At 38.8% G+C, this 24,687-nt stretch overlaps 1 protein-coding gene across 1 annotated transcript in view; it reads left to right on the top strand.

Annotated features, from left to right (window-relative positions):
* Positions 1 to 24,687, top strand: part of MYO3A (myosin IIIA) — a 2,697,794-nt gene that overhangs the window by 1,036,957 nt on the left and 1,636,150 nt on the right. Inside the window, exon 6 of the mRNA XM_044064554.1 lies at positions 2,784 to 2,860. Within this exon, the coding sequence (XP_043920489.1) occupies positions 2,784 to 2,860 (77 nt within the window). The remainder of the gene's footprint in view (positions 1 to 2,783; positions 2,861 to 24,687) is intronic.

Raw genomic sequence — 24,687 nt, 5'->3', positions numbered from 1 at the left:
TTCAGAATCTTGAATCTCTTCAGGAAACTAGGCATGTTGCTTTCATTCTTTTGCCAGAAACTACTCCACAAGAAGGAACAATAGCTTGAATCATGCCTTGACCTAGTCCCAATACCCAAAGAAATTTGAGGAGGAGTAGATATGTGTTTGTTTTTTTTTTGTTTCTTAGACAGGAAAATGGGGCCAGCTTCATTACTAATGACAGCTGCTCCTTCTCCAGAGATGGGCACAGCCTCCCTGTTCTTTTTCCCAGGAACAAAAAGAGTGGCTCTCCCTTGCCCACTGACAAGACCCCAGCAGCTGCAGAGGACATGGCTAACCCTAGGTCCATAGTTGCTGTAGGTGCTCCACCAGATGGATTTGGATTAAAAGGTGACTGGTCTGAGCTACAACAAATGTCCACAGCAGTCACCCATATGCAGCTTAGGCAAATTGCTAGCCTGATGTGGTGGGAAAGGCTGTTAGTTTAACTGTTTCTTTTTTGTGGCTGGAAGAAGGAGCGACTGCAGGATTGATAATCTGTTCAATGCCAAGCCAAATATGTTGCCTCCATCCTGAGGGAGAACAAACAATATATGCCAGGAAAACTACGAGTCCACAAAAGGTACTTTTTTAACAGAAAAAACACAGTAAAAAGCCCTTTCAAACACCATGGCAACCTCACAATAGAAAATGATCACAATTTCTCCATGGACAATATTTCATCAGTTAGTTAACATTACCTTTAAACTGACAAAAACAAGTGATCCATTTAAAAGTATGTTACAGTCTCAAGACAATCCATTAAAACACAGCATTCCAAGTTTTAAAATAATTTTCCTGAAAAAGAAGGTAATAAAACATCAATAAAAAACAGGAAAATAGAAGGATTTTCCCCAAAGAGAATTTACCTGCCCAGCTAAGGAAAGCATACTCCAACCATCGATCCTCGCAAGCTTCAGAGGAGCATACTCTTCAGCAGTAGGAAAACACTGAAGGGGTGTGTACCCATACTTGTCTTTTAGTCAGCTCAGCTCAAGCAACGTGACAGTTTAAATGCATAGAAGGTGACCTGAAGTTTTGGGAGCTGTCTGGCTGTTATATCCTTGTCAGGCTATAAACGTTATGGCTAAGGCTAGTGCAGTGGTAGTCAATATGAAGAATCTTGGCTGATCATGCCCCCCAACACCTTACGCCTGGGGCAGTTGCCTTAGGAATGCTGCTGGACTCATAAGTCATACTCCGAGTGTAGCGCAGTTTAAGTGGCAGAGTCTGTCTTATGTCACTGATGGAGTCCTGAGTACAGCAGTTTGTAGTTACAGCTGTGTCACCATCACAGACTGCATTATTGTGGTCATAACATGAAATGACATTTTGAAAAGGTTTCTTTTTTATATATTTTTGTTCAAAACTATCACACTGTTTAATTTCTGCATTTGGTTAGACTTTAAACTATAATGACTGTTCTATTTATTTGTTTTAGTAATTGCAATCATGCACTTGGGGAGAAGAACAGACTTTTGATGTAGGTGATCTTTTAAACCTTTTCATATGCTGAAAGTTAGCAAACTTCAACAGACCTGTAAACGAAAGCACTTACAACTACTATCTTCTGAGTCTCAGTGTGGTTTTTCCTCTTTTGATTTTTAATCAGTTTGTTTATTCTTTTTCTTGTGTGAAACCTTTTCATATGGCTGTGTGACTTCAGAAATAGACAATATTACCATTTACAATCTCCATCCTAAGGAAAAAAGAACTGCATAAACATTTGTTATGCAATCAACTTTAAGATGAGTTATAAAAGATAAGAGAGACAGTCTAACTGAACACAAGGGTGAGAGATCCATGCAATAATGAGGGATGAGCACAGGATTCATATGCTAGTAGCATAAATGTGGCAAAGTAATATCTGACTGGGTGCCAACTCGGTTATTTATTAATTTACAATAAATGACAATTAAAAAAACAGCTACTTAAGTATTTAGCTTTAGAAGGGATGTTCCCTCAGCATAGAAAAGAGTGAGTAACTAAGGCAGCTATCAATAAATATGCAAGAACATTCGAGTTGGTCAGAGAATACATTCCAAGTATTTTGTATTTACTTGTATTTTTATATGATTATGTTCTTGCTAAGTTGAAGTCTGCTGAACTTAATGAAATTAACTGTTTTACTTCATAAGTATAGTGTAACATTCTCTGTCATTCAAACTGGGCTGACAATGTAAATGAGTTAGTGAGCAGAATTATTTATCAAGTATGATTTTTCTAGAGTAGCACAACTTGAAAAATAATCCTTTCAGTTTTGCACTGAATACAAATCAAAATGTACTATAAGGATTTACTAGGTACTTTTGACTTCGACTCTGTCTACAAATGTATGCACTTGTTTCAGTTATTTATGCAATTATTTATTTTGGTTGATTGCATATTTTTGATCACCCACTTCCCTGTGTGTTTACTTATTTATATATTAATGTTATAGTAATTTGTTGATATTTCTTGTATATATTTAAGGATTCAAAATTAATGTTTGTTAGTTCAGAAACTTGATAACAGTAAAAACAATGAAACTAATCAGAAGTGTAGTTTAGTAGGTCATGTCAAGATCAATAAAAATATTATATTCTCAACAAATATTCAGAAAAGTAATTCATTTCATTACTATGTTTATATATCTGTTACAAAAGAACACAATGAATTTTTGATGGACAGAATGGCCATACTGTATCATTTGCTATAAATAAAAAAGTAAATAAATAAATAAATAGTTCCTGTTTGTTAATGTCATCCTTTTTATCTTCTAGGTGTTTCTGCTCAGCTATCAAACACTCGCCTTCGTCGCAACACATCAGTTGGAACACCATTTTGGATGGCTCCTGAGGTAAGGGAAGATTTAATAGTTTTGACAGAAGGAAAAACAAGATCCAAGCTAATAACAAATGAAACATTTTACGGTTAAATAATGCAAACAGTGAAATATGTGTGTGAGTCTGCTCATTTAATAAATATATGCAAGTTAGTGTGTGAACTCTAGGGCGTACATTTCTGCAAATGAGCACTTTTAAACATCCTGAGAAAATGGAAGACATGGCAAAGAGGTATGATGTTTTATACAAACAGCAACCACAACCTTTATTTACAGATTGCCACATTTTGCTTTTCATAAATCTATAGCATGGACTGATTACAGCATTCATACCTAATTACTACACTATTTTTCAGAAAACATACAAACTGGTTGGTGAATCTGGATACACTCTGTAATGCAACCATAAAAATAACATCTGATGAGTTTGTTTAGGCCAAAACAGAGTTGTGACTAGCTAATCATTCAAAGGTATTATCACTTGGAGCTATACATTTAAATGCAGCTATTATAACCACTTATACATCTTGTATTACATTTAGGGCCTGTACATTGTCAAAATGATGCATTTGAAATGAAGTGAGCTAAAAGATTTTCTTGCAGCATAAAAACTGTCACTTAGAAGGGCAATCATTTCCTCTGTATGCTTTGTAGGTATTGTACCTATAAGATTTGAATATTGAAACATCTACATGGGAAAGCTTTCATAACATGCGGAAATAATTGTAAGCATTCTTGAAGTCACACACACACACACACACACACACACACACACACACACACACACACACACACACACAGATAAGATAGATATTTTGCCATTAGGGGTTGGGGAATTGGTCAGTACACACCTGGAGCAATGCCATATTACTCCAAATAAAACCAGGGAACATTATTAGCAACTCTTCTCAAACATACTTACAGAAATATGTAGATTTTAGTAGAAATATATATTCATTCATAGGACATGTATTTCATACATTATTCAATTTTTAGTAAGTATCTGTTTATTGATAGGGCATTTCTGGAATTAAGCATGTTTTAGATTAAGGTATTTTTTTCTTTATCTCTTATGGGTTTGGATAGTTGTGGGACTGATGACTTTTCACTAAGGAATGCTTATATATGTTGAAATTAAGTAAAAATACATACAGCTGTGTTGGGTTGCATGTGTGTAGGAAACTGCTGAGAATCTGAAATAAATGATTGTTGTGCAGCTGTATAAGACTTAAAACTAATGGAAAACCACAGGGAAACAAAACTGAAAATCATATCCCTGCCCTACCAAGTCTGTCACCCTGAGATAAACATTAAACATCAAAACAAAGAAACCAGACTTAAACACATACAGCTAAAAAATGACAGAGCAGGAATAATAGGTCTGTATCCCTCAAGAGCAGTACCTTTTATTTTAGTGATTGGGTAGTTGAAGTACAATGAATTGCTGCAGTTGTATAAATACCCATCCCTCTCTAGGTGTTATGCATAATAAAATGGCATATATTCTGTTATGATACTATTATACAGTTTTCTTTATTTTATTGTGCAAAGCAGATAGTGACTAAAAGTCTAGAATATGCTATTATACAAGAGTATGAAGATAATATGGTTAATATAACCATTTTAATTGGCTGAACATATGTTTTCTGCCTGTTTAAAATGAATGTTACTCACAAAGAAAAATAGTAAGCTAATTATTTATTTATATATTTATTTGACATTTGTTAACCGGGTTGGTCCAAATGAGCTAAAGCCATTTTCAGTGGAGACCTGAGGAGAAAAGCTCCAAAATACAGAAAGAGGAAGAAAGTACACAATATATGAAATAAACAAAGTAAAAATAAACAAAGGAGGCAAAAGGAGAGAAATAACAATATATAACGTCACAAATTTGAGGAATATAAATTATAAACATTACTATGTTACATACAATAAACCTACAAATGAGATATAACTTTGAACATGTTATATTACATACGAAATTCGGGTAAGCTGTTTAAGCCATAACATAATGAAAGTGTTTGCATGTAGAAAATGAATAGCAATAGAGCAAGAAATTATGAGCAAAAGGAGGAGATGAGGGTTTATGTTTGGTCCTGGTAGTAATGGTGCCACCAAATTAAAATGGAATTGCACAGCAGCCATCTTGTTTCTGTCTTATGTGGCATAAGTCATATAATTATAACAATAAGTGGTTCAATAAACATTCATGTCATTTAGTAACTCCCTTTGTCAGTATGCCCTAAAGGTACTTGAATGAAGTTAGAAAGCAGAGTTGTTGTTAGTAAAGGCAGCAGATATTTGTATAATAATATCATTGCTGTAAGAATCTATAAATTGCAAAGATAAAGTCATAAAACTCACAAACTGTCTGAAAAGAATCTTCTAGCAGTCTTGTCAATTTAAAACATTTATTACAGGCAGACCAGATGAAAAAGAAATGACTGCATGTGCTAATATGATTTTAGTGATGGTTTAAAGGGGTATCCAGAGCAGTTCAAACAATAAATGTTCTTTGTCATAGTAAAGGAACCTTCATAGCATTCAGTGAGACAGGAAACCATACTGTAAATCTGTACCAATCTTTGCTTGTACTCCAAAGAGTATATTACATGGCCTTCTAGCAATACAAACATGGTGGAATGAAAAATGTATAGCATATTATGAGTAAACCTGGGAATATTATCACAAGAACAAGCAAGATTTTCATATAAACATTCTGAAGTGGCATAGAATGACTATATGTTAATAACAATTGGATAAATAACACATAGAACTTGGGGGAGGAGGGAAGGACCTTCTCCTGCAGAAAAAATGTATTGTTAATGCATCTGCTTTATGGCAGTTTGTTACATAACTGTACTATACTCATCATAAGGATCAGTGTAGTAAAAAATGTAATCTGTGCTCCCAGTAATGGGTGGGTGGGCTGAACAACCATACCCTGTATGAAGCAAAACCTGCTCTATCTTTAGAATAGATTCCTAGTCCATAGTCTTCAAAGAATTCAGCAGTCTCACCAGAACCTTGAGCATATAGGTTCTTGGAAAGGCTACATTACTACCTGCTGGCCTAGTGCAGTGAGCTATTACCTCCCCAGTAAATGTATCATTGAAATTTTCTTAACAAAATTTAATGTAGTTAGGTAACGACTTACTAAAAATATTTGTTTAGCATATGGGGAACCATGTCTTATTTTATTTTTTATTTTATTTTATTTTACATTTGTTGACCTGGCTAGTCTAGCTGTAGATATTTCCATTTTCAGTAGAGGCCCGGGGAGAAAAGCTCCACAGAGAATACAATAAAGAAAAACATCATTGTGTTTCAAAGAAAGTTTGTAAGAGACAAAAACTAACAACTCTACAGTTCCTTATTATTACTAAGTGAGTTAGTTACTAACTCACACAGTTACAGTCCAAAAAAACTTATACAAACATAAAATACTAAGTATGATAAAGATATTAAATGAAATAATTACTACCACACACAGTTAAAGTCCAAAAACATTATATAAAGTTAAAAATACTTTGTATGATATCGATACAGGTAGGAAGTAAGAGAAAAGAGCTAAGAATAAGGTAATTGGAAGGGATTAGTTATGGAAAGGAGAGCAAGTAAGACAGTCAACAAGCAAAGAAGTAATTAGGAAGACAAGTGGGAGTAGAAGAAGAAAGCCATGTGGAGGATGGAGTCAGCAAGAAGTAGGAGGTAGTTATCAAGTAGAGTATAAGTAGTGGAAAGTTAATCAGGTTTACTACAGGAGCACAGCCAGTGGTTTTAGAAGTGCAGTTTAATGTTTTGTTTGAAAAGAGGCAATGATGTAATCTTTGTTATGTTGCAAGGTAATAAATTCCATTTTGTACCTACTGAATTGGTAAAAAGGGAGTCACCAGCAGTGTTATTTGATTTTATAGAACTAGCCAATAGTTTACAAGAGGAGCGGAGAGAGTTAAGATTGTTATAGGGGATTATGAGTTGAGAGAGTATAGGGGTGTTCATTGGTTGGTACAGAATTTGATGGGCAATAGTGAGTTGTTGGATTGCAAGATAGTTTTGAAATTCTGGCCAGCCTAGTGGTTTCAGGTTGAGACAGTGATGTGTTCTGTAGGGGTTTCCTGTAGCTGCCGAGCAATGTTATTGTAGCAGGTAGCCAGTTTGGTAAGGTTGTTTTTCTTGAGGTTGGTAAAAATGGGAGAAGCATAGAGAAGAGTGGAAAGAAGATGGGAGTGAGCAATCCTAGTTCTAGAGGAAGGTGTTAGAAATGCTCTAATACGATATAAGGATCCTATTTTCCTATTGACAAGTTTTATGGAGTTGTTAATGTGTTGGTTGAAAGAGAGATTATCATCAATTGTAATACCTAACAGTTTAGTGGTAGAGTCGGGAGAGATGACAGTGGCATTGTTAGAGGAGATGGTGAAGTTTAAAGGGGGGGTCCTGGAAGTGGGGGTAAAGAGGAGGAGTTTAGTTTTTTTAGCATTTAGTAAGAGGAATCGACTAGAGAACCATGTTTCAATGGTATTAAAGACTTTTTGAGTATGAGATCTAAGCTCTGAGGTGGAAGATGCTGAGCAGAAGAGTGTAGAATCATCAGCATATTGAATGCAAGTAGCTTGAGGGATTATAGTTTGGAGATCATTAATGAAGAGGGAAAAGAGAAGTGGGCCAAGAATAGAGCCTTGAGGAACTCCGATAGAAACAGGCAAAAGAGAAGAAATGTGGTTATTCCAGAGAACTGCTTGTTTTCTGTTAGTGAGATAAGAAGTAAACCATCTAATGGCAGGGATATCAAAAGATAGGGATTCAAGAGTATTGATTAATAAAGAGTGGTTAACCATATCGAATGCTTTGGAGAGGTCAATGAAGATGGCAGAAGAGAGTAGGTTGTTGTTACGGTTCAGATTAATAGTGTCTACAAAGGAAAGGAGGGCAGTAGTAGTACTATGATATGGTCTGAAGCCATGTTGACAGTTAGATATGATGTTGTGGAGAGAGAGGTGTTGTACAAGCTGATGGTGTATACATTTCTCCATAATTATGGCCAGAGGAGAGAGGAGAGCAATAGGTCTATAGTTAGAGTAGTCTATGGAGTTACCACCTTTATGGAGTGGGATAATGTGAGAGACCTTCCATATATCTGGAATGATTCCTTCTTTGATTGTCCTATTTATGAGAATAGAAATAGGATATGTGATAGCCTTGGCAGCTTTTTGTAGAAAGAGTGAAGGTAACTTGTCAGCAGAGGGGGTACAAGGTTTTAGTTTGAGAAGGAGTCTGTGTATGTAAGATGTAGAGATAGGATGTAGAGAGAATTTAAAGGAAGAGTTTGTAAGGTTACATGTTGGGTGTGAGTTATTAGCATTCAATTGTTTAGCAAGAGCTTGTATAGTTTCAGTGAAGAAAGAGTTGAAAGCATCTGCAGTTTGTTGAGGGGTATCAGCATCAGCATTAAGTGGGGAAGGTGTTTTAGAACTTCCTGGGGAGAGGAGTCTATTGACTGAAGACCAGAAAAGTTTAGAATTATTAAGGTGAGTTTGTTGTAGATCGAAGTAGAATTTTTTTTTATCAGCTATTATTGCCTTTTTGGTTAGATTTCTAAGCTGGCGGAAGTGTAGAAGATCAGGGTTATTTCTGTGTGATCTCCATGTGGCCCAGACTTTATTTCTAGTGAGAATAAGTTTTTTGGTTTCATGGGAGTGCCAGGGGGCTGCATTAGATTTAATTCTAATGATACGTTCAGGAGCATGTAAGTCAAGAATGGATAAAAAAGTAGAGTTAAAGTATAGTACTGCATTTTCAAGAGGGAGTGTTTTTAAGGGGTTCCAGTTACATGCACTAAGTTCAGACTGAAACAGCTCTGGATTAAAATGTTTGATGGTGCGTATGTTTCTTATAGTGCAGGGGTTTACACAATCAGCCTTTTCCCTTGTTATGAATGTTAAGGAGTGATCGCTAACATCATCTGGCAAGGTTCCTACTTTGTAACTATCTTTGACTTTATTTATGAGAATCCAGTCTAAAATGCTTTCTCTATTGCTATGTTTGTTGAGCCTAGTAGTTGAAGTAATGGTTTGGATAAAACCATGGAGGTTGATATGAGAAGAAGGATTATCAGCATTAATGCTATTCCAGTCTATGTTCAGGTCACCTTGTATGATGGTTTCTTGGGGATATGTGGCAGATATCTAGCTAAGGTAATTTTGGAGGATTGGTATATTATTACCAGGTGGTAGGTACATACATATAATATAAAGGGATTTTTTGGAATTTAATTGGAGTTTTGAAATGATTGCTTCTACCTTGCTATCTTGAGTTGGAGAGGCAGGAAGGGTAGTAATATTTAGATGATTTTTATAAAGAATTGCAACTCCACCACCTTTCCGGTTGGGCCGGCCAAGTCTTACCATATTGTAGCCTTGGGGAGTAATCTCAGTGTCTTTAGTGGAAGACTTTAGCCAGGTCTCAGAGAGGCAGAGAATGTCAAATGAATGTATATGAAGGAGGGAATGCAGGTAGGGTATTTTGTTGTTTATGCTTTGGGTATTAAGATGTCCTATTAGGAAGGTGTTATTGAGTTTGGGTATGGACATTGGGGGAGAAGGGAAAGTTGGACCAGGGTTAGGGTGGATATCTCCAGCTTGAAGGTTAAGATTGATAGGTTTCATAGTGAGGTTACATTTCAGAAAGGTTAGAAATTTAGTTTTGTTATTAGAAGGCAAGACATATTTGAGATGTGACAGTCGGTGGAATTTAGGTAGTTGATAGTTAGGGGTAGAAGAAATATATGGATATGAATTTAGAGGATTGAGAAATGTTGTAGTGTGTTTATGTGGATCAAAAGGCTGGACATACAATGGTTTCTCATAAAGGGATAGGAGGTAAATTGAGCATAGGGTGGAAACAAGTAGACTAGAGAGTAAAATCTGGGTTGGCAGGTATGGAGCCATAGTAGAAGTAGGAGTGTTTGAGAAAGGTGAGAGAAGTATGAGAGGATGAAGTAGAAAGGTGTGTTTTATTGTTGAGTAGAAGTATAGAACAATTTAGGAAAGAAAAGAGAGGATAGGAGTAAAACAGAGAAATGAGTACAAAATAAGAGGTAAGTCTTAGTGTATAAAGGAGTAAAATAAGGAGGTGTAAGTAGAAGAAATTAGAGGTAGAAATAGATAGAATTAGTGTGAGTGTATGGCTGAGAAAGGGTGTGTGTGGGGGTGGGAGGAAGTTAGAGTGGGAAGGAGAAGGATTGGAAGATCAGAGTAGGGGTGTACCAGGAGCTATAAGTTTAGGTTCTTGGAAAGGCTACATTACTACCTGCTGGCCTAGTGCAGTGAGCTATTACCTCCCCAGTAAATGTATCATTGAAATTTTCTTAACAAAATTTAATGTAGTTAGGTAACGACTTACTAAAAATATTTGTTTGGCATATGGGGAACCATGTCTTCCTGTCACAAAGGAAGCAAACAACTGATCACTTTGCCTAATAACATGATTTTTCAGTGCAGTTTGAGCGACCTTTATACATCTGTGCAATTCAAAATTAGTTTCCCCTCATTTCTGGGAAAGAAGACTGGCAGCTGAGTAAACCAGTTGAAATACTCTTTTGAAACAGTTACCCTGCACTACCTTATTTGTGTGCTAACCTAATGCTAAGCCTAATACTACACACTATGTTACTAAAATCCCTTTATTTAGTAGTACCAGTTAGGGCTGCCGCTAGGGTTGCCACCTTTCGTTATGGCTAAAACTGGAGTAGGATCACATCCCTTGCATCACCAGTATCCATGCCACCCCCGCACTTTCTCTTGTCCACACTCCGCCCATTTTGTGACATCACTTCTATATCATTGGGTGGGGAACGCCCTCTTTTTCCACTCCTAATGCCTACTTTTGGCTGATTTACTAAGCTTTTCTGTAAAAAAGCATAGTAAATCAGCCGATTTACAAACTCCGATGGTCTGTTTCCTTTTTTGAAACAGAATACTGGAGTTTGTACAGTGTTTTCTGGACTACCAGAGAATCAATTTGATTTCCAGATAGTCTGGAAAAAAATGGAGGGGTGGCAACCCTAGTTGCCGCCTTTCGTTGTGGCTAAAACCAGAGTAATGCCACACCCCTTGCATCACCTGTAACTCCGCTTGTTCCTGCCCCCTCCCATCCACGTTTTACTAATTTTTTGATGTCACTAGACATCAGCTAACAAGAACACCCCTTTTTTCCATTCCTGATGCCTGCTTTCAGCTGATTTACTATATTTTTCTTATTTCGGCTTTTCCTGGTTAGAGGTCGCCACAGCGGATCACCTGTCCACTCATGATTGGCAGTGGAGTTTTACGGTGTTGAGTTGCCAGCCCATTGCCCAAACTTCCACAGAAGGTACACACATGCACGCACTCATGCCTAGAGCCAATTTAGAGTGTCCAATCCACCTACAGCATGTCTTTGGGATGTGGGAGGAAACTTCAGCCAATTTATTATGATTTCTGTAAAAAAGCATAGCAAATCAGATGATTTAACAAACTCTGATAGTCTGTTTTCTTTTTACAAATAGAATACCCAAGCCTGTACAGTGTTTTCCAGACTACTGGAGAATTGATTTGATTTCTGGATAGTCCATAAAAAAAAAAACGGATAGGAGGCAACTCTAGTACCAGTACCAAGATGACACTAGATCTCCATTTTGTAACCGGAGTTTACTAAAATAGGGCTTTTTTAATGTGAGAGAAGTACTCAGCATTTTATGTTTCACTTTTAGTGGTTGTTCAGTGCTTTGTACATTAATTTTTTTCCTTCAGTCATTTGAGGTTTAATATTTTGAGTGTTAAATATTTCATGACACAATTGCATATATTAGTGGAGTACCTCAGGGTTCAGTCCATGCTTCTTATTTTTGGTATCTTTTCTCTGAAGGTCAACACTAAGGACTAGGTTGATAACAAAGTTTGAGAGATGACTGAAAACTGGAGCCATTATTGAATCCCCAAATATGTGGATACTCTACAAAAGGCTACAAACAGAAACAACAGATTGGTGCCTTGCCTCCATGCTCAGCTCAATCAAATGCCATGCCATGTATTGTTATGTTATCCCAAAAAACATGTATCATGAATTACCATATAGGTGGCAGTACACTGAAACAAACACAGAAGAAGAAGAGATACGACACAGGTGGACAGTGGTCTCAACCACGATAACCGATAAGTCAGGAAATACTTCTCAGAGGGCACTCTATCATCACAAAGGGCTTTCATCAGGCTTTCTTTCATCCCAGAAAAAAGGAGGTCATTTGTCTCATTTTACCATTTATCATTAGCCCCAGCCCATTTGGTACCTCTCATTATGTACCTCTCAAGACATCTGCAACCCTCAGAAATACCTCACTAAAAGAATCACTCAACTCTGTCACATAAAAGCAGATCACAGGCCTAAACTCCACGCTGTAAAAAACCCAGCTATACTCTGCTCACATATCATCTACTCAAGGCCGATCTCTGCTTAACATATATGAGCATGCAAACTACCCTAAAATGTTGGACATGCTACATAAGAAATCCCATCTACTCGAGCTACCACGCTAAAGATGATCAAACCTCCTCAACACATAAACAAAAAACATGTTGGAGGGATAGGTTCCTGACCCAGAGACTCCCCAGACCTGGAATAGATTGCCCATATGTCTTGTAGAGGGCCCTTGGACTTTGGACCAAAGAGAACTTCAGACATGGGGGAAGGAGGATGGAGGGGTCAGGAAAGTCAATGGCCTTGCTAGACAGTGGAAGCTGTAAAGGGGGGAGAAGGAATACTGGGAAGAAGGTATAGCCAGAAATGTATAGGCTAGGCTTTATGAGGCCTAGTACCTGGCTATGAACCTATATACACACACACACACCACACACACAAATGCACACACACTTGCACGCGCACACACACACACACACACACACACACACACACACACACACACACACACACACACACACACACACACACACACACACATGCACATTGGTCTACTTAAGTAGACTGAATATTCACTTACCCAGCTTTCATATTGCTGAGATGAAAAGACCAACAACCACATAACACCGATGTCCTGGAACACTGACTTTCCACTCCAGTAAGTAACCTCTTGGCCACCATTTTGAACTTTGCCCCTTACCCCTGAGGTAGTGTGATCTCGGAGTCGGTATATTCAGTTAAGGGGGGTATGGGGCTGGGTGAGTTTACTTTCCTTTGGTTTTACTTTTTTTTCAGGATAGCCAAGTGGTTACTTACCTGGAGTGGAAAGTCAATGTTCTGGGATATCAGTGTTATGCGGTTGTCAGCCTTTTCATCTCGGCAATATGAAAGTAGAGTAGGTGAACATTTGGTCTACTGAAGTAGACCCATACACATATACACATCTTTATCTAACTATATCTGTATCTATATCAGTATCTAGTTCTTTGTGAAGCAAAGGGTTTTATTTTGCTGTAAGAAATTCCACAGAGTAAAAAAAAATCATAAGAGCGTGTGGCAGAAAATGACAAAGCTAGAAAATGTGATTGTAAGTTACAGGGTGACTCTATATATATTGTGTAACACAGTGCTGACTTAAGAAATTCTACAAAAGATAAAAAAATATGATCTCACTTAGCAATCGCAGAGAACACAGTTACAGACTGTTACAAATCAGAATTGTTGTTACTTAGCTAGGATAAATAATTCTTTCTTAGTACAAAGAAAATTCACACAGAAAAAGGAAATCAAATCCCGACCATACTAAAAGCAGTCTGGGATATTAATGGAAGGATGTAGCATGTAATTTAGTTTACGGAGCATACATATTTGTCAGTGAACTCCTTGCTGAGTTTGGGTGGGATACAAGGTTATGCTGATGTTGGATAGGATGGAGAGGGGGAGAGGGACAATGTTAGGGGGTACATGATTGTGTACGGAGGTCAGGGTTAAGAAGTGAAGTAGGTGATTGTTGGATTGTGGATATATATAAGGTCAGAATGAAGGGCTATCAGCCTCTTTGGCACTAATATTTGAGTGCTTACACAGCAGTCATGGTCAGTGTTAATAGCGTCCAGAAGAAGAGTTGTTCAGGTACTTAGATGTGCAGTATAAGGGTAAGTTCTAGCAGCTTAATAATGGGCTATGTATAATATTGGTTACAGTGAATGTCAAGAGTAGATGGGTACAAGTGTGATACACACATACACCCACCCCCACACATACACACACGCAGATATAACATAAAATGAAAAATAGGTTCCTTGGGCGCTAAAGGAGTACATATTTAATGTATTTTTAGATTGATCGGTCAAATGCTGGGCAGTTGTTTCTGTTGTACTCTGTATGAGCTTGATAGGGCCTCATTTAAGCATCATTTATTTTAAAGTGGCTGAGTGTAAATGTTTCCTGAGGTAGCTTGCAGTTGTATGGATCTTTGACAACTGAAACTTGCAAAATGAAACCAACAGCATTACAGTGAAGTACTGGGTCATGATGTAGTCGCATAGCAACCTGTTGTTAAACAAAAATCTGATGTTGTTAATCTTCATTCATGCATCAATGATGGGTTGTTGGTTCCATCCTCAGAACCAAGTCAGCCTTATATCAAGCTCGCACCAGCCAACAACTATCAAACTAAGCTTTCACCTATAGTACCCTTCTCCCTGTTACCCCAGATCTTGTTTGCCGCGTAGCCGTAAAGCCATGTTCAAGCCAACTCTCAGCTAGGTCTTATATTTTATACTGTTTGATAAAGCTTTGATAAGAATTTCTTGTACTTTTCCCCTTATCTCCATCTATCATTATCTGTCGCTAGTCTTTAACCTTTCCTTTGAGAGTCTGATTCCATTTTTCCTTCAAATTATCTTTTGGTAACCTCAATGCCATTGTTGGTACGGCCTTTCTCCCTACCGGTTGTGGTAATCCTTAAATACCATTGCTGGTAATTTTTCCTTCTTCCTTTTACTTCACTTTAATTTTCTCTCCAAAAAAAAAAAAATATATATATATATATATATATATAAAAAATCTTCTTTTCTACCTATCACTTTTTGTGAATTGTTTGTGAGTGTTATGTCTGAAAAATGTGACTTCAGGCTTTAAACAATGCCTAAAATGTAGCTGTAAAATGCCAAACAGGGACTTGCATGAGGATTGTGTGCATTGTTTGGGAGTTCCTCATCTCTCTGTGCAACCACCTTGCTCTGTTTGCCAGAGATTTAGCTCCCGTACTCTGAATGAATGCAGGAATAAATTAATCCTAAAGGGCCTCCTTAAGACTCCCTTTTCAGAGGCTTTTTCTGCATTGGAAGTCTTACCACCTCCTAAGAATGATAAACAGAGACTACATTTTGCACCATCTTCATCATCTGGTGATAAGGACAAACCATCCAGACTGAAAAAACCTAAATTGTCTCTGAAGCAGAAACCAGTTTCTATGGCACCAACCTCGGTACTATCAACTACTTTTGTGTCGTTGGTGCCTGTTTCAGCACCAACAGTGTCTATGGCACTGACCGTACCTAAACTACAAATTGTCACCTCCACACTCACCACGGTACCGCATGCTTTCATGGTACTGAGCTTACCCTCAGTACCTATGACTACTGTGGACATTCTTTCCTCTTTCGTCTCCAAACTAGAGACAGTGGTGCCTTTAGACACTGCAGCATGGACCCGATACTACCCGTCAGTGGATCCCTTCCTGGGGCAGACATATAGCCCCTTCCTTGAGCGGCCAGAGTCCCTGTCAGGGATATCCACCAGATCCACCAGAAGCCTCTTTGAACTAAATGCAGTGCGCCTTGTGGACCAGCTGCTGACAGCCAAGGGGATTCCTACAGCTTCAAAGACCCAAGCCCATGTTGAACTTGGGAATATTTCTCCAAAGATTCCATTCTATTCTCCTCCTTTGACCTCCTTGCAGGTTTCAAAGCCTTCAACAGTGACACCTTTTTTGGTACCCACATCCTTGGTGCCATTAGTAGATCTCACTGTGGCCCCAGAATCGACCATTTGGCCTTTGGCTCATTTGGAGCCAGGTCTTCCTCAGGTCCAGAATTGGGCTACAGGCTCCATGGTGCTGAGTACAGTTCTGAGCATACCAGCGGTGCCATCGATGGTGCCAGGAGTCCTGTCAGTACCAATCCCTCTTGAGGCTCCCTTCTTGGGAGCAGGCTCGACAGAGCAGGGTGTGACCCCGGTCCTGAAGTTATCTTTTTCAGTTCTGGGCTCCCATCCCTCTTCAGGCAGGCTGCTTTCTAGGGGATGGAGAGGGCCCTATTTTAAATATTTTGAACAATACGCATGGATACTTGCAATTTCAATAAATTACTCTTTTCTAAACTTAATATATATCCAAACTATGTGGGAGGCTACACCCTCCACACCCCCCAATACGGGGCTGGTGTCCCACACCCCCCTTAATATATATTCTAACTCCAGGGTTGCACTACAGTGGGGAAAAAGCCATATATAACTTTCAGTGAAATGTGTTTCAGTGAAATGTGCTTTCAGTGAATAGTCCTAGACCTATATATATATATCTATATATATCTATATATATCTATATATATATATATATATATATATATATATCACACACACACACACACACACACACACACACACACACACACACACACACACACACTCAAAAGTGATAGTAAGTCGATGTGGATTTTAGTTATGAAGTAATGCTAGCATGTGAATTCCATACTAGTTATGGTTTGGAAACTGTTTCCAATTGTAATTTGCAGTAAAGTAGGTGAGGCTATCAGGCTCATCCCCTTGTTTTGTTCAGCAAGAAGTTGTGAGGCATAGATAGGTGGCCATGTCACAAACCATGTGTGTAGGTGGATGATGGCTACGGATATAAGTTTACTTGATGGCAGGTTCATTGGGTATAAGTAGACACATGCACAAATATAGACAAAGCAGATGAGATGTAAAGGTATATGCATATATAGATATGTGTATCTTGTAGGCATAGGTTTATATATTGTTTGACTCCATATATATATTCATGCCATGTGTGTTGATTAGGCATAGGTGGTGGGTGGTTATATATGATTATATATGGGGAAAAGGTAGCCAGTATTCAGAGTTGAATTGGAGGATGGTCAGACTGCTTCACCTTCCTACACTGGGGAGAAGGAACACAAAGGAGGCAGTGAACTGAGAAATGGGGAAGATACATATAAAAAAAAAAGAAAAAGAAAAAAAATGTGGTGGGCCTCTTAATAATGGTGTTAATTTATTTTCTTTTGCATATGATGGATTCCAACTAGAGAATGGAGAAGTATAGGCAAAGAACCAAAGCTTAAGCAGACATACCTTCCAGCAGCGGGTATGGTAAGAGCATAAGGTGACAAGAAGGTAGACTGTAAAAGGTCACCTGATTATGGAGAGGTTTTGCCATGGGCTGAAATTACAGAAATGGGAGAGAACCCCAATCAGATGCAAGGTAATGTTTTGTTTTTCATGATGGGAACTGCAAGGTTGAATCCCAGGCTAGTTATAGTCTGCATGGGTTTTTGCATTAGTGAGTATTAGCCAGGGGAGCAAGCAATTCAGTGCAAGAGAATGCTGTATTTGTTGCATCATGCAATTGTGTTTCTTTAAAGGAAGAGATTAGGTAGGGAATTTGGGCTGGTATTTTGTTCACACAGATGCAGATGATGGTTGATGATGAGCATTAGGAGTAACGATACTGGAGTAATGTTGGAGTAAAGACAATTTAGTATTGCAGCCTTTGCAGGAGCCTCAATAAGGATTTTATTTATTTTTTAACATCCTTTGATTGCGAGAGTTTCCAGTTTATGAGACACGATATTATTTGCTGTGGGAAAACAGGAAGATGGCTGTTTCCCACTTTATATGTAAGGAATAGGTTGCTACAAGGGGAATCTAGGCATGTGTACAATGGATGGGAATGCTTGTACTGTGACTTAGAGCTGTGGTTGATGAAAGGAAAGGCAAGGGAGGTTTGTGAGGGTCAGTGAGTCTTGTATGATGCAGGTGGTTGTTGACAGGTTTATGAAGCAGGAGTAGGGAAGCTAATGGAGGGAGGAGCTGTTGTTCCACAGCTAGCAGCTGGATGGGCCTTTGTTTTGAAACTTTAGTGGAAGATTTTGCCCAATGAGGAGGTGCATAAGGTTATCAAGTCTAGGGCAGACCAACAGAGGTCTTTGTGCGCTGGGGTTCTCAAGTCACAGAATGGGGCTTCACTACATGACTTTGGTTATGAAGAGAGAGTCACAACAACATTACAGATAGAGACAAGTGTTTGATGGGTAGGTGTAGAGTTGAAGACATGTTAGGGATGGCAGTTTCTTTGCAGGGTCAGTCAAGGCATTAGGCACTTAGTCCACCAGCAATTTATTGGTAGGTGGATTGTAGTATAGTGCACAAGGGGTGACCGGATGTGTGGAGAAGGAACAGCATTTTGATAGTAATAATGCCTGTTGGGCTGTTGCATTTGCTGACGATAAGAGTTAAGGTATGATAGGTTGTTGGGGTTCAGTGGTGTTTGTTGGTCAGGTAGACTGGCTAATTTAAAATTAGTTTAGAACTGGTAGGGACATTTGCTTATAATAGTTTGGGATTAATGTGTTCACAAGATAGCATGGAATCTGGGTGTGGGAGCATGTCAGTCACAGTACATGGTGTTTTTTTCTCATGTTTTGAAACCTTGGCTTTAAGGGCAGTGTTAAGTTTGGTCCTGACAAGGCAGGCTGGGAACATTGACTGTATACAGTTGGTAAGTTGGTACAGGAACCTTTTTTTTGTGAAGGAGTTTCCCATTTGGTTGGTCAAAGATTATTAGTAGAGTGCCTGGGTATCTGTATGCTCGAGAGAGGAATATGATGCAGTTTGAGTGCCATATTTAGGGACTAGGCAGGATTGGCCCTAAGTGGTAGTCAGCTTGGGGAGGGGGGCAGCAGGATATGCAGGGTTCCATGGGGGTCTTACAGCATTTAACAGGATAATTGAGAGGACAATCAGGATGGAGGTGACCTTTCTATTACCATACTTTTGGCAGTGGTCCTGACTAATGAATATAGAATGGGTGCTCTTTCAGCCTACCAGGTCAGCAGGTCAATGGAAAATTAGGGAAGGTAGCCTTACATACCTTGAGACACTGATCTTGTTGAGGTTTTTAGGATGAGCAGCAGTAAGATATGCCTAGTCTAATAGAAGCAGATCGGTCTAAATGTGGGGAATTGATGAAATAATTTTGCAGCAGAATGTTGGCTGGTTGGTCATTTGGCGGACAGGTTTAGGAGGATTGTGAAGCACAGAATGTTGCACGGAGATATATTACTTGTGCACAGGATGTGTAGGCCAGCTGTTAAAATTGCAGAAGGAATTAATCTAGGTTATGTAGAAGACAGACAAGCAATGGTATATGATTTACAGTCGAGAAAGGGTAGGGTGATTGGGTCATCATTTAGGAGTGTGGCTAGTTGTAGTAGCTTTCTCTTATAAGAAGGGAAGTAGTTCAGCCAGGTGGGCTTTACAAGGTTGGTTCATTATGGTTTTGATTCTTAGGCATGTCTATGCATTGGATGAGTATATGAACATACATGGGAGTATATAGAGGAAAGATGGTTTCAGGTATGGATACAGGAGGCAGATTTAATTTACTGTAGTTATGGTTAGGAAGAAATGACTGGGTGTGGATTTAGGCAAACCATTATGGAGAAGGTTAGACTAATTTATGGGTAATGCTATGCTGGGCAAAAGGTTGAATGGATTAATTAGACATTTGTATCTAGTTTAATGCCATTGGGAATGGTTACTCACTGTGAAGAACAGGTTGTGGAAAGCAGCATTATTTTAGATCTGGTTGGAATATTGGTTCTTTATAACAGGGTTAGTATGCTATGTGAAGGATGGCATGGGGTACTGATTTGAAAGTTAAACATAATAATTCAAGGTACACTTCACCAGGTCCTGAGGGATTTGGTACAGTTTTCAGTCAGGCTGATGTGGTAATGGAATAGTACACAGAGTTCAGGGAAGTAAGGGGGAACAGGCTGCTATTTAGCAGCATGGTGGGTGGAGGAAGTGACCTCCCTTCTGTAATGAAGGGAAGCACTTCCTCCTTCATGTAAGAGCGCAGGTGAGCGATATGTCACACTGCTCCTTGGGGAGTTTTTAGTTGGTATTAGTGAGCTGTATTTTAATGCTGCTATGTTATGGCATGTCGATTTATATGGAGGTTAATGGTGGGTTATGATCCTATCAGTGATTTTGGTTGATATTAGTGAATGGAATCTAATGCTGCTGGGTTATGATATATTTGTCATACTGAGGTGAGGTGAGTGGTCTTTAATGCTGCCAGTACAAGCTATTGCTGTAATGGAGGTGAGCGGTATCTAACGCTGCCAGATCAAGCTATTATTATTATTGACTTCAAAATCATAAAATATTGAAGACTGTTGACTTTGTAGGAGATGGAAATGTCTTAATGTCATTTGGATTTCTCAGTAAAATCTGTTTGCATTGGCTATGTTGCTGTGGTTATTTGCGTTATAAGCAGGAGTTCAAAGACAAGTATTTCTACTGCCCATAGCGAAAATGTATTGATAGCAAGTAGTGCAAATTGTAACTTCTGATGTATGAAATTATGTACAAAAAATCTTCATAACAGCACTAGTCCATGTTTGAAGGCACCATGTAATGTTGTAAGATATCACCCCTTACTGTGCCCCTTTGAGATTCATGTCGATACAGGACATTCCAAAAAAAAAAAAATACAGTAGCATGGTGGTTATGGACTACAGTGCATAATAGGGAGTGGAATAAATAATAAATAAACAAATAAATATATACACTAACTCAATAAGAAATCTTAATTTATCTGTGTGTGCGTGTATGTGTGTGTGTATATAGAGAGAGAGATAGATATAGGTGTGTATATATATATATATATATATATATATATATATATATATATATATATATATGTGTGTGTGTGTGTGTGTGTGTGTGTGTGTGGGTGTGTGTGTATATATATAGAGAGAGATAGATATAGGTGTATATATATATATATATATATATATATATATATATGTGTGTGTGTGTGTGTGTGTGTGTGTGTGTGTATATATATAGGGCTTATTCCTGGTTAGGGGTCGCCACAGCGGAACTCCGGTCCGCTAATGATTGGTAGTTGATTTTTACGTGCCGAGTTACCAGCCCTGACGCACAACCTTCAATGAAGGTATGCCCATTCACGCATGTCTCCATGCAGGAGACGCTCTAGCTGAGAACTGAACCGGACAGCGTATTGTCTGGTATTTTATAGTATACTTCTCAATAACATGAAGCTTACTTAGTTATGATAGCATTAATGTATATATGAAAATATGCATGTTAAATTTAAAAAGTTAATATCTCCACCACAATGCACTTTAGGCACAGTATTAGTTTTTTTCCCTATAATCTGATCTTTCACCTCTTGCCTGTCATTATTTGGTAAGTCACATGTTTAAAAGTAAAAGTCAAACACAGGCACAGGAACACTGGTCGGCAGAGTAAAGCAATCCACATATATGATTCTCAATAGAGTTTCAATGAAAATAATAAAAGGCAGTTTTCACTTCACCATAGGCAGAAACAAACTCCAGATATACTAACGTCTATTTATTGGTCTTAGAAACAAGCTTGGCAAGCGCTTTCACCGACTGGGCTTCTTCAAGCCATAAAAGTGATAAATTCAAAGTATCCAATAAATACTTTCTTAACCATGACATCACATCCTATAAATTAATTAAGTAATCAAATTTATCTAAACACATAAAAATATCACTAGAAAAATAAAATATAAAAGATTAGAAACAATATATATTTGAAAAATTCATTTCATTTAGTACAGTTAACATCGCTAAATGAATTCATTTAAAAACACTTAAAATTCTAACAATAAGCACACATATTGCACTAACTAAGTAAACATGATAACTCATCAGGCTCACTTCATACTAAACCCTAAACTACCAAACTGAATGATAGGGTGCCTTTGAAACCCATACTGAAGGGAAGGAGACTTAGGGTTTAGTATGAAGTGAGCCTGATGAGTTATCATGTTTACTTAGTTAGTTAGTGCAATATGTGTGCTTATTGTTAGAATTGTGTTTTTAAATGAATGACCCAGATATATAATAGCCTGCTGTTAAGCAACGTGTTTACACAGCTAAACAGAGGTGCCCATAGTTTAATAGCGCTTTACCCAACTAAACAGAGTTGCCCATAGTTTAATAGTGTTTTACCCAGCTAAACAGAGTTGCCCATAGTTTAATAGTGCTTTACCCAGCTAAACAGAGTTGCCCATAGTTTAATAGCACTTTACCCATCACAATAGAGTTGCCCAAAGTTTAAAAGCGCTTTACCCAGCACAATGTGTTTGCACGGACGTGCGCGCCGCACCAACCAGGGCACCGTAGAGCTAAGTTGCTTAAACACAGCCACACCCCCTAGCCTGTCTAGACAGTATTAAAATAAAAGAATGACTAGGTTCAAACCCAGGACCCTGTGCATCATAATCAAAGTACAGAACCACTAAGCCATGACAACATAGGGGAGGCAGCCACTATTAACATCATAAACTTACGAATGGTAGTTTAACCATTACTAAGCAGCTCTGCAGTCAGCCGAGAATTTTACAAAACAGCCAATCACAAAAAAGTGCGGGAAATGCAGCATATTTAAGCCCCATAGGTGGGAATACCCGCCATAACTGATTGTAGCTCACATTTGCAGTCAGAATGGAAGGTGCAAGAGAGGGTTCATGCTTCCGAGCACAACGTTGGGGCATCGAGGAGTCCAAATACATAGTTTGGCTCCTTGTCCACTGTCACGAGTCAAGACTCCTGCAGGGCCAGTTCCAAGGGATGGAGTACAAGGCACAGGCTTGGAACCGGTTAGCTCGTGACCTCACCAGTGCCACAGGCATTCCTCAGACTGATGAGCAGGTCCGTCACTACCATGCAGACCTGAAGAGATGAAAGCAGGACCGCCTGAACCAGTGGATACAGGAGGCCCGTGGGATGCAGAATGCCCCACAACTGAGTATGTAGTCATGGACTGCAGTTTGTAAGAATTGATAATGGAGTATGTATAATGGATAGGTATGTCTCAATATCCCTTCATTTACTTTACAGCTGCAGGTGACTGTGCTACGAATCAGCAAGCCTATGCTGATAGGCTGCTAAGGCTGCGCCAACAGGCAGGTTAGTGATTATTCTGCATGTATTGTTATATAAAATATGGGAGAGAGCATGAAAGAAAGTGTTGTAGTCCAATAAAACAGCCATAGAATTGCCTGAATAAGTCCTCTGCATGTACTGTCAGATAAAAATGTCAGAGAGGCAGAAAAAGAGTGTAGTAACCCATTAAGAAATGTAACATATTTCTGGAATAATATCTCTGCAGGCACTGTCATATAACATACGTGAGTGGGCCTGAAAAAGATTGTTCTAACCTATTAATAAAGGTATAATATGTCTTGAACATGTCTGCCATAAACACCGTTAAAACAAATAAAGGAATGAGCCTGTAGAAAAGTGTGCAATGTCATTAATAAAGGTCTAAAACCCAGAGTGTGTCTGTGTCACAGAGTCTGAAATGTTGTTGTACCCTTGCATTATACAAACAGTACTGTTTGAAAATGTGCTGGCAACCCAGAGTTATGCAGTCCCATATAAAGTGTGTGATGGAAGTGCTAGTAGATGTGAAACATATATACAGTCCACAATAGTCAGTTAGTGGCTGGCATGAATAAGTAAACCTGGCACATGTGTAGCATGTAATTATTCACCAGAAATATGAGTGTGTGTCAAGAAATGCAGGGTTCTGTACAAATCGAAGTGAAAATGTCATGTGAAAACATCCCAGATATGTAGATAAAGAAATATAAATGCAAACAAGAAGTATGTAGCAGTAACATCTGCATCCTGGACAATTAGTAAGTCAGATATAGGTCAGACATATATTGAACTAGCCAAACCCATGACACAAACTAACGTATGGTGGCAAATGTAATAATACAGGTAGGGGATATACACTTGCAGTCACTGGGAATGTAGTGTAGACGAAAAAGTCATTATAAGATGTTAACCGTGGTTTTTTCTACACCCTACCGTATGTGCATAAACCATGCAATTCCACACCTCAATGGGTATGTGTAATCTTAAATATTTGTTGGGACATATGTCCTATTGTTTTATAAATATTTGCATTGATGTTGATGCATGTGCCCTGTTCAAACACCACCTTCATGATGGCCTGTTGTTACCAAGCATCTCTGCATGCTGTTGGAATATCCACTGTCATTCAGTATATGCATGTGTTATGCTTGATGTTCAACTGTTGGAACCTTGGTGTGTTGGGTTAATGGGAATATTACTGCATGCTGTCACAACTAATCTGGAATGCTGTTGTTTATGTTCTAATTAATCACAACTAATCACAGAACATATGGGAAGGCCGGTCTCAGCGGACCCACCTGTCTCTCCTCAGTTGGCGAGTGCACCTGGCACCAGCGGCTCTGGTGCCCAGCCCGGGTTCCCCTCCTCCGTTGGTCCTGTGCCACCTTCGGGTGGAAGCACTGCAGGGGATGGGGCTCATCCCCATGCAAGCGTGGGTGGAGGAAGGCCACCTGCCACCCTTGCTAGGGTCCAGGCTGTGGTGCGTAGGGAGATCCAGCGTTCAGTCGCGGATCCCCTACGTCAGCTCGAGGCAAGAGTGGTGCATCTCTTGGGTGAGCCTGCCCATCCTACACAGCTCTCAGCACAGCCACCCTCGGGACTGTGAAGGTGCAGTGGTGACTGTCCATGGGT

Source organism: Protopterus annectens, chromosome 3.part0 (genome assembly GCF_019279795.1).
Source record: "Protopterus annectens isolate FY-2018-M chromosome 3.part0, PAN1.0, whole genome shotgun sequence".
Classification (NCBI taxonomy): Eukaryota; Metazoa; Chordata; order Ceratodontiformes; family Protopteridae; genus Protopterus; species Protopterus annectens.
The sequence above is the reverse complement of the archived record's forward strand: the minus strand, read 5'-3'. Positions and strand labels throughout refer to the sequence as shown.